Genomic DNA, 16266 nt, shown 5'->3' on the forward strand with positions numbered 1-16266 from the left:
AAAGGGAAAACAGAGATATTTGAAGGAGGAGACCCCAAATTGAAAACTCCCCAACATCTTAGAAATCACCAACTGCCTAGTGAATTTCAAAGCCAAGTACTCAAAATAATTATGCCTAGTGAATTTCAAATCCAGGTACTAAATTTGTTGTTGTTAATTAAAACTTGTTGTTTCTGTGTACTGTAGAGTCAGAACTGACTCATAGCTGACACTTTGGTGGGTTTTCAGGGGCAGTTAATCACACGGGAGGATACTGCCTATTTTCCCGTGGAGCAGCTGGTAGCCTCGAACCGCATGCCTTCAGGATTTCAATGGAGCTTCATGCCACTAGACCACCATAGTTCAATCAAAGCATAGTTTCTGGAAGTTATATATAAAAAAATTCAAATCATTTTGCAACATGTCTGAGTAGGTGAAAAAGAATACAATTCCCAAAGTTCTGAGCATTTTAAAAAGCAATTTACTAGTTGAAATAAATTTGCCAAATATTAGTAGAAGAAAAGAGACTGTAACCTCTTTACTTCTAGGAAAAGAAAAAGAATGAGAATAGATGAATAGTTTTCTGTTTTCCAGATCCGGTCTTGTTTATCATGTTAGGTAACAAAGCTGGCCATTTGCCACAACTGCATGTTATGCAGTGTCTGGCTAATGAACGTGACAATTAGAAAATGACAGAATAACTAAGGACTGGCAAACTTCATTCTGAGTGTGGCTCAGCTGTCATTTGTCATGTAATTAGCTGCTTCAGAGAAATTATGCCTCTAGGTAACTAGCTTTGCGATTTAGTTTTTTATTTCCTTATTAGTAATTGTGTGACTTGGGAAGAAAAGTCTTCATTTTTAATTGACATATGCAGAATGGTATAATGTAATAAGATTCAGTCTATGTAATTGCAGGTTTTGAAGATAAAATATTATCAAATGTTGGCAAGTTGGTATGAATCAACCTAACCTAATTTCTGCCTCATGGGAATATTATGAGGATTAAATGAGAAATATATGTAGAATGCTTGACTCACTGTTTAGACTATTAGTAAGTGTTTAGTAAATGGCAGATGTTATTATTTTAAGTGAACCATATATTTTTCATTTAGGAATAAGACTAAGGGGACTGCTTATTTATAAGCTTCTTTAGCACTGCTAAGGAGCTTTGGTGAACTAGTGGGTAAAGAGTTGTGCTGCCACCCCAAAGACAAATGGTTCAAATCCACGAGATGCTCCTTGGGAGAAAGACAGGCAGTGTCCATGTGATTCACAACCTTTGAAAACCCACTAGAAGGGCAACTATGACTCTGTTCCAACTCAACAGTAGGTAACAATATAGCGCTTCCAGTTCAAGGGCCACACTTTTCTGATGGTTTGACTCTGCCAGCAACTTTGAGGTAGAAAGGTGAGCCTTCTCCTCCCATGTGATTTACAGCCTCAGAAACCCAATGTAGGCTCAACTAAACATTGGTTCCTGTTCTACAGTTAGGAGTCACTTTTGATTTGTTTAAAATAAAATACAAAATTGTAGATACAAACTATTTACTGTAATATGATGCTATAAGGTAAATTAAATTTTCCTATAAATATATGCAAGGCAGTTATTGCTCACCACAGTGCAAAAAAAGGGGGGAAGAACACAGTGTGTATGGTCTTTTGTATCTGCCGTCTTTGATTTAGGATAGCATCCTCAAGGTTCATTTGTATTGTACCCTGTGCTAATATTTAATTCCTTTTTATTGCCAAATAACATTCCATTGTGTATAGCCATTCATCACCTGATGGATATTTGGGTTGTTTCTTCTTTTATTTGCTGTTATGAATAGTGCTGATGGGAGCAATTATGTACAAAATTCCTACCAGCATCAGTAATAATAGTTTATGATTGTGTGTGTGAAACGTCCAGAATAAGTGAATCTTTGGAGACGGAAATTAGGGGCTGCCAGGAGTGAGAGAGAATGAAGTAGGGATACTGGAGATGAACATGGAGTTTTGTTTTGGGGAGATGAAAATGTTCTCAAATTAAATCGTGGTGATGATTTCCCAACTCTGTAACTCTCCCAACTCCATACAAAAGGCACTGAATTGTATACTTTAAAAGGGTAAATCTTATGGTGCATGATTTATGTCTCAGTAAAGCTGTGTTTTTTTACTAAAAAACAATAGTGGGAAGCAATTTATAACACAAATTCACTCCTAAGGAAAGAGTCCACGATGATTTATGTATTGCAGATACCAAGGAAAAGTAAGTACCTTGAGAAGGGCTTCATAGATTTTGCTACCCCCCCCCCCATTTCTAGTCTTGTGTGCTTCATTTGGATTCTGCCCAACATTTATGATTGGAATTTGACTCATAAATTATTGAAAAAGCTGAGTTTTTTCACAGCAATAAGTAGAGACAATGGAAGAGGAGATAGATATAGTTCAAAGGTAGTATGAATGTAGAAAAAGAAATGTGATTAATAAAAATAGAGAGATTTAATAAGGAATCCAGTTCCTTCCTCTATCTTCTCCACTCACCTTCTCTCCCCCTCAAAGGCCCTTTTGCAATTTAGAAACAGGAAAGGTTAAAGAAAGAAATTTATATGTAATTTGCATAGATTTCCATGCTGCATGAAGTTTACTATAATTGCCAAGCAATATAATTTTCAGGAACATTACCTACAAATTGATAATAGGTAGTCTATGGCTTGTAATTAATATATTTCACAGGAAAGATGGTAGTAATGATCTTTTAATTATCCTTGTACTCACTGGGTTTCATTTTGTAGCTCCTTTGAGTAAAACATTTATATTCAATTACAGAGACTGATAAATAGGCTTGCTTCTGTTTCTAATCACTGCAAAGTATTAGTAGTGAGTGCTAGTGGCTGCTTTCTTGTAGGGAGCAAACATGATAGCCACGGTTCATTCCAAATCTTGGCGGTATCACCTTATGGTAGCTATTCAGATGTTTTCTTCGATCTCTCTGACTTGCGAAGACACAACTTTGCCGTCCACTACTTCTTCCACGACAGTCTTAATCTTCCTGGATCTCTTGCTTTCTGAATTTGGATTTAAACATTAAATGTTAACTCAGACATATGACACTGCCAGTTTATGATATTCATTTTAAAATTCTCATTAGTTGGTACATTTAGAAAAACAATTGAATCCATTTTCTTTATTGAAAAATTCTAAATCTATTTAATTTTTAAAAATGTGCCACTCTTTCTAATTAAAACAATTTCCTACTCTATCCCAAAACAGAATATTTAATATTGAATCAAGTTCTCATTTTAATCTTATTATTTTTCTCAAGATTTCAGGATGTCTTAGGAGAGAAGCATGTCATTGTTGTGTACTACAGAGTCACAACCAACCCATAGCTGAACCTTCAGTGGACTTTCAGAGGTGTTAAATCGCATGGGAGGAGACTGCTTATTTTTCTCCCACAGGGCAACTGGTGTATTTGAACAGTGTACCTTTGTGTTGACAGCACAGTTCCTTACCACCAAGCCACCAGAGCTCCCTAAAAGCAACATAGACACAAAAATTGCCCTACTATGGGGAGTGTGACAGATTTCTCATGTACTTTGTAAGATGTTTGTACTTTCTTCCTTGGTCCCTGATTTTAAGTCCCATAGTGTTAGAGAAGAATCCTGCCTATCCCACAGACTGCCTAAAGAATAAAAAGACATGCTTTTGAGAAAGTGCAGCTAGAGTGCTCTTTGGTGGCAAGGATGGTGAAGCTTCATCTCATATACTTTGAGTATGCTGCTAGGAGAGGTTATTCCTTGGAAAGGGGAATCATGCTTGGAAAAGTGGTGGGACAGTGAAAGAGAGGAAGATCCTCAGTGAGATGGATTGACACAGTGACTACAGCAATGGGGACGTATGTGGCAGAGATGATGATAATGGCAGCGTCTGTTGTTCATAGGGTTGCTATGAGTTGTACTCAACTCAGTGGCACCTAACAAGCTCTGCTTGGAGCTTCCTGTTCTGATTGAGTGGACTGACTGGAGTCAAATTCTGACTTGACAGCAATGAGAGTTGAGAGAGGGGTTGAGAATTAGTGGAAAACTGTTCAGGAAATGTATGAAAATGAGAACACTTACCCTTGTCATCCAGGCTTTCCTGAGGTATAGCAATCCTGTGAATTTGTTTTTAAGAAAAGAAATAGAAACAACAGCGTTACTGCCATTTTGTTATTGCCATTCCTGTTTTCAAATCTTTCAAAGTAATTAAAGTTTGAGTGACATATGTTTTAGTGTTTTTATTTTCTTCTTTTTAAAAAATCCTAGCTGCTTCAAAATTGAGGGTATTGTATTTTAACTTGAAAATACAAAGCTTCAAAACCAGCCTGTTTAACTGGTCGAAGTTTTTGTAATGAATTACAGTGGAAGCTTAAATCGTGTGTCCTCTTTTTGACTTTCTTGGGCTTGGTGCTTGAAGACCTTTGCTCCTGGAACACTGTTGATTCTCAAATGAGCTCCCAGGGACCTCTGTGCCCTGTTCTTTAACTTGAGCTCTCAATGAGAATACTTCCAACAGTATATTAATTATAAAAACTAAGATAATCATGATATGTGTTAAATGGATAACCATCTTCTAATTCAGTCCAACCACAGGACCTAAAGTTGAAAGATAGTATTTGATATTTTTAGGTTTACATATCTTTTGGTCTATTTTGTTTTGGGGGGTGTGTTTGTATGTATGTGTGTGTGTTATTGCTTTTGTATTACGATTTGCATTGGTACTGGGCAATGAGTTATGGGTTTAATGAATGGGCACTCAAATAGATAGTGATTGGCACATATTCTATGATAGGCAGAGCCTTACGATGTTGTTACATCCTCTCCTTCCAAAAGGCGGCGGTAAGTAGCAATTTCCTGTTCAAGCCTGGTCTTTATACCAAGAAGAATATTGTATTCGTTGGTCTGTTGTTCTGTGTCTGTTCGAATCTGCATCAGCTGGATTTCTAAGGAGCTTATCAGTGCCTGGATTTGAGCCAACTGGTTGCTGTAGCGCGCTTTGGTGTCCTCTAAAGTGCGTTCCAAAGATTCTTTCTAAGAAGAAAAGAAACAGATTTTTTAAATATTTTTTTTTTTTAGTTGAAGACTTAAGAAGTGGCTTAATCTGAATTTCATTTGAGAATAATCTCTGCAGTTAACCATTGTGGGCATCAAGCTATTTCTAACTCAACCTCCCGTTTTTTTTTTCCCCCTCTGGACAACCGGAACCTTGGTTAGAATTCCCAGTTCTTGATATGTGTTTATATGTGTAATTTTTAAACCTTTGTGTCTAATGTTCTTTCATATTGTTGTTTTCTAGTTTCTGCTCTCCTTATCAATGAGAGTCTTTAACTCTCTACCCTATTACACTGTTTCACTCATGTGCTTTATACCACCTGCCTTATGAAGCATGAGGATTCCTCCTCTCATTCTTAGGTGTGGCTATTTGACTTTTTTTTGGTCAATCGAAACCAGATGGGAACTATAAAGCCAGATAGGAGTGTTTTCTCAGGAGAAGTTTTTAGAGCCAGTATATGGTCCCACCATTGCTCTTTTCTTTCTGCCACACACTAGAATGTTCTAGATAAGGGCTGATCCTTTAGCCTTACCCCTTGAATGAAAATGTGAAGCTGAATTGCAGCTAACTCATGATGGATATGATGTTATAGTTGAACTGATTGTAGGCTTGTGATCATGACATAGTTTATCATAGACAGAATTGCTTAATACTGGAATGTCTGTATGTATCCTCATGTCTCAACTTTAAAATTCATCTCTGTTTTTAAGATCTAGCTCAAGTGCTGCCCTCCATCCTTGTGAAGTCTTCCTGATATGCTCTTTCCTCTGCATTTCTACAGTACATTTACTGCACTTTCCTCGATTTCCTTCTGTCTTAAAATGATAATCAGTTGTTTGGCCTGTTTCTCCACTAGCCATGTGAGGGGTGTGGTTATTTCTGAAAGGTCTCTGCATTTCTAGAATTCCTAATGCAAATACTTAGGATCCAAATACAGGGTTAAGAAATGGGGAAAGTGGAAGTTAGAGGTGCTTTACCATACTGAGATGGGATTGGAGGTCTATCTCCAGATTCTGGTAGACGCGTTTCAACTCCTGTACTTGAATATCATATTCTTTCATTTCTTCGGTGTTCACTGTCATTTGTTGCTGGAGCATTTCAGTCTAAAATTAAAAAAAAAAGGGAAAAAAAAAGAGGAACAGCAGAAGAAAGTAATGAAACAAGCTTGCTTTTTCTGGAGAACAATTTCAACATACATACACACTCTTTAGAACCATGTTCTTACCTGTTTGTCAAAGTTTTCTTTGACCTCTTGAAGGTTCTTCTGGGCCAAGACTTCATATTTCTGCCTCATTTCATTCATGATGTTGCTGAGGTTCAGGCCGGGAGCAGCATCCACTTCCACATTGATATTGGTGCCCAGCTGCTTGCGGAGGGCTTCGACTTCCTGCAAGAGCAAATGTACACATTCATTTTAGCCTGAAGTGAAGTCTCAGGAGAAGCTGAACAGGAAAGACATAAGAACTCTTATGATTTTATGGGGATAAGTTAAAAAGAAAGAAAATATTAGCTATACTTTTGGGCCAGGTTCTGCTCTGTGTCATTTTTATTTATTTATTTATTTTTATTGTTATGAAATTTTATTCGTTTTAATGAACATTTACAGGGATTTTGGGTTTTCATTCCTTCATTGCTGCACCATTCTCTCTACCCTCCTCTGCTCTGTGTCATTTAACCAATATCATGAGCTTATGAAAACTTAGGACTCATGTCAGTATTGCTGTCATCTTGTTCATCACCACCATTCCCACCACTATTGTATTATTGCCACCACCTCTTCCCATTTTACTTTCTCTCATTCAATTTGAGAAGTTTTATAGTTTCTGATGGACTTCTGAATATTTTCTTACCTCTTCATGTTCCTTTTTGAGTAGAACCAGGTCTTTATTCAGTTCTTCAACTTGCATCTCCAAGTCACTTTTGCTTAGAGTTAGATCATCAAACACCTTACTTAGGCCCTGGAGATCAGCCTCCACTGTTATTCTGAGCCCCCTCTCAGTCTCACACCTGTCAATCAATTCACATGCAGAAATAACTGAGACTTGTTGAAGTCATTCTAGGACAGATAATGTAGTGAGACAGATTGTTTTGTACCATATAGGATCAATTTCAAGAATTTTATTCTTCCCTTAATATTTTAAAAAAGACATGAAAAGTTGGAATTCATTAATCTCCATAATACAATTTATGTAATTTGGAAGTCTTTTGAAAAGGCAATCTGACATAATTTTCAAAAACTCCCAAGTTCTAGATTATATTTTAAAAGAAAATTTTCCCCCTCTAATTATGGTATTAGCAAAGGGCTTTTGTTGTTGATGGTAAGTAATGGTCCATGATTAATTTATTTTTGTTACTTTGTAAGCAGATTTAACCAAAGATAATTCTATTAAAAGATCATACATTCTCCTGTGCAATATCCATTCATTTTTTTAAAAATAGCAAATTTACTTAAACAACTAATGCAATAAGACACACTGACATAGTAGGACTGGAATTAACGAACTTTTTACTGCTTTGATGCTCAGATATGCTTTCCATTTACTTCTTTGGATCCCTGAAGCATCAAAATGCCATCCTTATAATCCAATGCCAGGACTTTTAATGCCAACACTTAGCATATATTTAGGATGAGGAAACCCCAGTGCAGAAGAAACTAATGAGGAAAAGCTCTGATCTCCTGAGGTATGAAAGAACATGGCTAGCCATACCATACTGTAAAGCTGTGGTGTTAAATGAAAAAAGATTGAGAAACACTCATGAACTTGGGTCAGACATGTGTAGTTAGTTATCTGAAGGAACATGATTCTCACTTGGAGAATCACTAAAGATTGATGGATATGATTCCCTTAAGATAACAGGATTCTTATATTCAAAAGGAGGAGAGTGAAATTTGGTTTAGTTGGTGGAAAAATAAGTGGAAAGAAGACCTTAGCGACCTTAGCAACCAGAAATAGTCAAAAGTAGCAATAATAGTTACTTGAGGTGTTCAATTACATGCTGGATGATCAAATCTTAGGATTGTAAAAACAGCAGCTCCATGTACTAGGTTAGACCATGTTGTCTTTTACACTCTTGAAACCAAGATTCTCAAAATCTTCAATGGTAGTTCCTTTACCAATGATAACTTGGTAGTAGCTTCAAAGTCATGTGTTATGAAGGTTTATGAAAAGAAATTCTTTGTAGGACATTATTTTTTAATTGCGATTTTAATGGAAGTTTATAAAGAACTTGGATTTCCATTCATTCATTGTTGCATATTCCACCCCCCCCCCCACCAGTTCGCTTCTTCCTTTTGGAAAAAATGTTCTTTCATTGTTATACAGCCCCCCACCCCCAGACCACTTTACTATGCAGCTTTTGTTCTGGACTCTTGTCATATCAATACTACCTAATCATATATTCCTTTTATACGGTTCTCTCCCTTGTCTGTTTCAAATGCTGCATACATTTTACCATGGTATTAGAAAACCTACTTTAGTCTGAAGTCCTCAGCAGCTAGTTTCGCATTATCGATTTGCAGGATACACTGAGCATTTTTCATTTGAGCATTTTTAATCTGGAAAATACATGATGAAGAATGATATTTTCAACTGGATACAACTTTAGAATGAATGACTTTATCCTCATATACAATCAGTGGTACATCAAGGATCATGGTCACTTCAGTAATTTCTACATGAAAGGAATATTTAATTATTAGAGTCAGCCCCACAGTGCAACTCCATGTCTCTAGGACTTAACCTTTTAGAGATTTTTACAAAAGGTGGATTTAACTCAACTTGAGTCAACAAACCTTTATTGGATTCTTTGCCTTTCATGTCCTTTGTGCTTTGAAAAAAATCTCTTAGCTGCTCTTCACCTGGTATACTCTTATTTCTCTCTTCTTAGCTTAACTTAGATGTAATTTTGTTCCCCAAGGGATCTTCTCCACTGCCCATTCCCCCCATAAAGGAATTGGACATTTATTCCTCCATATGGTAATTTATACCTCCAAAGGCATAGTAATTATTTTTGTTCTTGCTTAAACACAAAATAAAAACCCCAAATCCATTTTCTTTTCTTTTCTTTTTTTTTTTTTTTTTTTGGTGGCATTAACAAACAAATTTATTTTCACACATGGCTTAGGAAGCTTGAGATCTGAATTTAGGGTACCAACTCTAGGGAAAAGAGGTATGGTGGCGCTGGAGGTTAAGCACCCCAAATCCATTTTCATTAAGTGGATTCCAACTCATAGTGACCCTCCGTTGATTTTCTGAGAGTGTAAATCTTTACAGGAGGAAACTGTCTCATCCTTCCCACCCCCCGCCCCCAAAATAGCAGGTAGGGGATTCAAACCACCAATCCGTTAGTTAGCGGTCGAGCACCTAACACTATACACCAGCAGGACTCCTGAGTTGTTGCCCAGTTCTCCTTAAATAAGGTTCATCATCATATTCACAGGGACCAGCATGATACAGCGCTAAGTATTGACTAATTGAATGAACACTTACTATATAGTAGGAATTGTATTGTCACTAAGAATATGAAGACCGATAAGCCCCTGATTTGAAGAAGTTGTTAACTAGTGGGCAGTTTCTTACAGATGCATGTAGATAAGAAGTCTACTTGTGGATGTAACAGTGACTTGTCTATTTCATTAGATTTGGGCCCAGAAGGGCTTCATTTATTTATTGGGTCTATCTGCAAAATGGAATGGATGACTATGCCTAAACATTTAGGATTATCCAAGATAGTTTCAGAAATATCAAGCATAAGACAGGTGTGGGGGGAATAGTTGGTTTAGTTTTGGATGCCTTATAGTGGGATCCTGTGAAGAATGATCAGAAAAGACAAAGGTCAACTTGGATCCCTATGCCTCACATTGTCAGAATTCCTGAAAATTCTTGTAATGCTGGTCTTACTGACTTCTAAAACTACTCAAGAAAACCGGATTTGCTGAGAAGTAAGTGGTCTTTGTGCTAAAGGAATACAAAGTTAAAAAGAGAAATGAAAATGAAAGGAAACTTTTTTAAAATAAGGGCTTTAAAACAAGGCTCTGTGTCATAGTTGATATCTCTAGCCAAGAGCAAAGTCTTTTGCTTTGAATCCACCCAACTGATAAAATAGAGAACTCTTACCTTTCTTAGATGGCATGGGGGCAGGTTCTGCTATGATTGCAATAAATGTGAATTGGGAGCAATATCATTTTATTACTGTAGACTCATTTCTAGACTGTATGGTGATGATGATTAGATTATTAAACAAGCCAATTACAACCTCATTTGAAAGACCTTTACCCCTTTCTCTTTCCACCCTGTTCCACTTTAACTTTTCTACTTATGATAGGGTATTCTAATCCTTGTATGTTTCATTTATGTTCTCAAAAGCAGAGTTGATTGAGGTTTTGAAAATTAGTGGGAACTAGGAGAAAAACTAAGATTTATGATCACATACCCCCCGATCTTTTCAGGAAAAAACAAAAAAAGGAAAAATTGACTTTTCATACAGTCTTGAACCTAAAATATTGTTACCTAAATATAGATGACAACAATGAAGGGTAAGGATAAGAATTGCATATTTTGTCAGTATGCTAAATAATGTATAACAGTTTGATTTACAGTCATTACCTTAGGCAGCCAGGTGTATACATACCGCTGGAGTATATAGCATATTTGCCGGACTCATTTTCAGTCTCATTTGCTTTGCACTGTCTGTTTTGACCCACCCAACAGCTATGCCCTCATGATCAATCACACAACTAACTCATCAGGGAGCCCTCTCACCTGATCCCGCAGCTCTTCGATTTGTTTGTAGTACGCACTGTAGTCCCGGCTGGCACTGGGGACGTTTGTTTCATACCAACGCTTGATCTGCATTTCCAACGTGGTGTTGGACCTCTCCAAAGCCTGCACTTTTTCTAGATAGTTTGCTAGACGGTCATTTAGACTCTGCATGACCATTTTCCCATCGCCAACATATAGGTCCCCGCCAGCGCCAGCGAACTCGCCCCCATAGCTCATCATATGTCTGGAGGTTGAGATGCGGGTGCCAAGGCCTCCAGCACCCCCATAGACGCTGGGAGTAGCCCCATAGCGCTGCATGCCTCCAGTCCTATAAACCGACCCGCTTATGCTGCGTGGAGAGACCTGTGAGGAAATACTCATGGCCCTGTGCACGCTTCTGCGAGAGAAATCCATTGAGGCTTCTGGAAGGGCACCTGTGGCTTCAGGAAGGATAGAGCTGAGCAATCTGTGTCGTTGAGGCTGTGGGGCTGACGCTTATAGAGTTCCCAGGGCTCCGCCTTGCTGACAGGTCACTTCAGGGTGGACAGGACAGCTTTACCTGCCCTTGATTCCCTCCTCCCCGCATAGTGATATGTTTCCCAGAAGTCATCAATACAGGCATCTCTTAGAGGTGTTTCAGAGGAGATTTAAAAAAAAAAATTTTTTTTTAAACACAGGTAACAAAAGGAATGAGGAAGGTCTATTTTCATAGCCCTTGCACCTGTCTGGGTAGATTTTTTTTAAACCTAAAATACACATAAAAACTATTTACAATCCTCATGAATAACTTAGATATTTAAGAAACCAGATGTGGGCCTATAATAGCAAATTGCACAGGTATAAACAGAACCCTGAAGGCACAATGGTTAAGTCTTATGCTGCTAGCTGAAAGGCTGGTGGTTTGAACCTACCCAGCAGCTCCCTGGGGGAGAAAGTCCTGTCCATCTGCTTTTGCAAACGTGCCGGCCAAGAGAACCGAAGGGGTGGTTCTGTTCTGCTGTGTCACACGAGGGTGGCACCCTACAGCAACACTTGTATAACAGACAGTGGTGCATTCATACAGCTAAATTGTTTTTCAGCACCTCAGTTTTTTTGCCTCCCTGCCCCCTGTCCCCCTTTGGCATTTATCTTCTCTCATAAGGACTATGAGCATGGTTTATCCAAACAGAAACCTCCATTACAACATGAATGAACCATTGATCCATTTGGACATAGTTGGGGAAAATGAATGAAATTAATTTGGGTGAGTGGTGAAATAGATGGTTTTGAAGGTTAGATTTTGTTCCTAATCCTAATATTTTATGACTATTTATTTAAATATCTCAGTCAAGGCCTGGCATTAGATATTGTTAGCAGGAAACTTAGAATAAGTGGCGTAGTGTTTTGTACCTGGCCTGGTGAGTGGAGTCTCTTTTCTCTGCAAACAATCAGCTAAGATCCACCATGAGCCAGGCTCTCCTGAAGGTGGAGTTGTTTCTTCCTAGAATTTCTGGTGAATGTCACATGTGGAAGCTTCCACTGCAGCCTGCTCTTTTTCATGGGTCCCGACAGACATTGTGGAAGTGGTACCATGGTAAAATGAGGGTGTGCAGAATTTTGGGGTCATCTTTACTTTCCATGGTGGGAATAAAGGCCCATCAGCAGTGTCATGGTGGGCATTTGGTTGTGGGCACTCAGTAAATACTTGTGGAACTGAACGGAAATTATTTATTTGCTCCTTTCATTAAAAAAACCTGGCTGAAGATTCACATATTTCCTGGAACATTTACATTGCTTCCTTAATCAAATTAAGTAAAAGTTATTAGAAAGGTCATAGAAAACACCTCATTGATTCCAATTCTGATACTTTAATTGAATTGAGGATTCTATATTATTAAAGCAAGGGAGTAAAAAAAACACACACACACACACGCACACACACACAGACACACACATGCACACTCCCGTCTAAACACCTATAAACAAAATATAACCCAAATCCTTGCATACCCTGCATGTTCTTTCTTTAAAATTTTTATTTTATATTGGTTTGCTTATAAAATTTATATACATTGTGTTTCACACTATCCTTCATTCACATTGTGTTTCATACAGTTATTCCTCATTAGTATATTTTATAAAATTAATCACCACTACCCTGTCTTTTCAGATCTCTGCTGAATCTTTCCCATTTCCTTTATGTCCTCTCCCCCTCCCCCAGATTGAGCAACCCTATAATTTCCCCCTTGCCCGTCCTTACCCCTCTCTTTCTACCATCTCCTGCTTGGATCCTCATATACATTTTACTAGTTACCTTTCTGTTTCTACAATAATGGTTTTATGCAGTAATTATACTTAGGAGACTGAGTAGGTCCAGTCAGCATAATGCTCTCCAGTCCCTCCCAACTTAAGTTGTAATTTTTGAAATTGTTGCTCTTGAGTGTGCTAGAGAAGAATACTGATTATCCCATGGCCTGCCAACAGAACCAACAGATATTTCCTGGAAAAAGTCCAGCCAGAATACTCTTTGGAGGCCAAGATGGTAAAGCTTCACCTTGAACACTCTGAACATGTAGCTAAGCAAGGCTATTCTTTGGAAAGGGACATCATGCTTGGAAAGATGAAGGGTCAGCAAAAGAAAGGGAAATTGCCCAAAGGAGAGGTGGTTTGACACGGTGACTTCAGCAATGGGCTCTAATGTGTCAGAGATGATGAGGATGGCACAGGATAGGGCAGGGTTAAGGTTGGCTGTTTATAGGGTCACTATGAGTTGTACATGACTCAAGGGCACCTATCAACAATACCAGTACAATAAGCAGTATTAAAATAATGCTTTAATTTGTGAATGTAAAATGTGTGAGAGAGAGTTAAATATACTTCATGCTTGTATGTGTACTGCTTTTATATTTTTATTCATTTATATAGTTATCATCCCTGATACTCACTGAATGCCCACTACCAATTATTGAACATGTACCTATTTGATCTTGCTGTTTATTCACTTTCTCACTCATTGCTGTCAAATAAGTTTATATTTGTAGCAACCCTCATGGGGTTTCCTCAGCTGTAAATTGAAATTTAAGAGAAGAGACTGACTATATTTTTCCCAAGGAGCTGCTGATGGATTTGCACTTCCAGAGAAGTGAGATCTGTGGGTTATCAGTACAACTTGCAATGGACTACAGCACCTGAGCTTTCTTGCTATTTACTAGAGAGCTATTAAATCCTTGTGTAAAGGGAACAGAAGCATATGAGAGTGGCCAAGTCTGACTTCTGCCTCCTTCAAAAAGGGGAACTGTTCCCATCAATATCATCCACAGAGCCAAACAAATAACTACATAGTCAGACATGCCATCCCCTTAATCCTGCTCCTATTTCTACCAATCACTGAGTCCAATGTTTGTTGTAAACTGACTCACAGACTTTATTCAGAGTTGTGGAGTTTATAAAGGAAATAGCCTTCCAGAAATCTTGAGACACTGCTATCACTATTTAGTACTGAAGCCAACACCCCTGCATGGATAGACAACAGGTTCGTAGAGGAATCTACCTAGAGATTTCCTCCTTCTCTAGACTCTCCTGTATTATTATATAATTGAACACTTCATTGTGATGCTCTAAAATGTAATATTTGTGGTGGTGCTTGAATGCAATTTGTCAAGGCTCCAGAAAATATTGTGTAGAATTTGTTAACTAACTGGTAATAACCAACTAATTAATATTGAGGGTTTTGACTATATATTTAAAAACATTCAAGGGAAAAAAATTTGTGCTTTGGCTTTATGATGTATTTTTGTGTTATTTGCACTTCTCAAACCTTTAATTTTTAGAAGCAAATATAGAAATGGCAATTACTGGCTAGGTATTTTTATTTTTCATGATATTGATTTTGAAATACAAACAGTCCCCTGTCTGGAAGTGACCTTGAAAATAATTTAGACCATCCTTCTCATTTTATAAATCTGAAGACCAAGGTTTACCTAGGTCAAATGACTTGCCTATAACAACAATATGAAAGTAGAAAGTTAAGATTAATTGACATAGTGTTTGCTCTCTAAATTGATTTTCAGTAGGTTTCTATGACCCAGGAAAGGTATTTTGCAAACACTAACCTGATGTATAAACAAAACTCTTAACAGAGAAATTGCTCTTTAAAAGGCTAATAGAAGGTATATGTCTTGCACATTCTAATCTCTACCCTGAGGATAGAAATCCACTTTTTCGATTTCTTCTCTCATTTGTTGTTAATAGCATAGAATTCAAATAGCCATTTGAAGGTGTGGTAGTGATCACTGGCCTAACAATGTCTCTAGAACAAAGTATAATACATAATAAAGGTACATTAAATGAGATGAAGTAATGTATTATTAACTAGCCTCTGAGAACACAAATGGCAGATGTGTTCACATTTCAGCTCAGTTGGGTGTTATGTCATTACTTTTTAATGGGAACATATTGAAGTTTAGAAAACCCCAAGCTATACACAGCATCCTTCTTCCTAGGAAGAAGGATTGGCCATCCACTTCCAAAATTACAGGACTTTGAAAACCCAATGTACAATAGAGCATACTTAGACTATCATTTGGACTAACAGAGATGGCAGTTGAAACTGAGATCTTAGAAATGGAAACACGGCGCAAGAGGAACAGCTTTACGGAGACACTAGTGATTAGGACGTGGAATGTGAGAAGCATGAATGTAGGAAAATTGGACTGGTCCTTGGAGAGGGACATCATGTTTGGGAGAGTGAAAGGATGGCACAGGAGAGGAAGACCCTTGATAAGGTGGATCGATTCTGTGAGTGGAGTGATGGGAATGAGTGTGTCTGAGATGGTGAGGTTGGTACTGGTTAGAACAGTGTTTAGGGCTCTTGTATATAGGGTCACTATGAGTTGCAAGTGACTCGATGGCACATAACAACAATAAAAACAACACACAGAATATTAAATAAAGACTCCAAGACTCTTACCGTGAAAATATTTGCAAGTTACAGGATGGAACTGGAAAAGGATAGAGGGAGGAAGAAATAGGTTGAGGGGGGGAAATCCCTAGTGTTTCTTTTTAGAAGAGTCATTTCTGGATGGTGATATAATTATTCTCAGTTGCTGACTGAAAGATCAAAGGCTTGAGTCTATTCATAGGAACTGCAGAAGAAAGACTTGGCAATCTATGAAAACCAGCCATTAAAAAATGGAAAATCTTGGGAAGCACAGTTCTGTTCCAACACATATGAGGCCTCATGAATGGAAATTGTTAATGTTAGCCAGGATAGAAACTGGATAATTTTGAAAGGAGGGGTTATAAACAGGTTATATTTACCAACTTTTACAATCGGAGATTGATCGAACATGCAACCAAGATGCATTGATAATAATGGGTGACTGGAATGCAAAAGTCGGGAACAAAGAGGAGGATTCAGTAGTTGGAAAACATGGACTCGGTGACAGAAATGGAGCTGGAGAGAGAATGAT

General features: G+C 37.8%; 1 protein-coding gene across 1 annotated transcript; it reads right to left on the reverse strand.

Annotated features, from left to right (window-relative positions):
* Window positions 1-2930: 2930 nt before the first annotated feature.
* KRT20 (keratin 20) lies at window positions 2931-11230 on the reverse strand. Its single transcript, XM_006889433.1, has 8 exons — window positions 10817-11230; window positions 8528-8610; window positions 6905-7061; window positions 6280-6441; window positions 6032-6157; window positions 4806-5032; window positions 3466-3495; window positions 2931-3024 (listed from the first exon to the last, which is right to left on the reverse strand). Exons 1-8 carry the CDS (start codon window positions 11228-11230, stop codon window positions 2931-2933), a joined length of 1293 nt encoding a protein of 430 aa, XP_006889495.1.
* Window positions 11231-16266: the final 5036 nt, after the last annotated feature.

This window comes from Elephantulus edwardii, unplaced genomic scaffold (assembly GCF_000299155.1).
Source record: "Elephantulus edwardii isolate Elephantulus edwardi_28Jun2011 unplaced genomic scaffold, EleEdw1.0 scaffold00077, whole genome shotgun sequence".
NCBI classification, from domain to species: domain Eukaryota; kingdom Metazoa; phylum Chordata; class Mammalia; order Macroscelidea; family Macroscelididae; genus Elephantulus; species Elephantulus edwardii.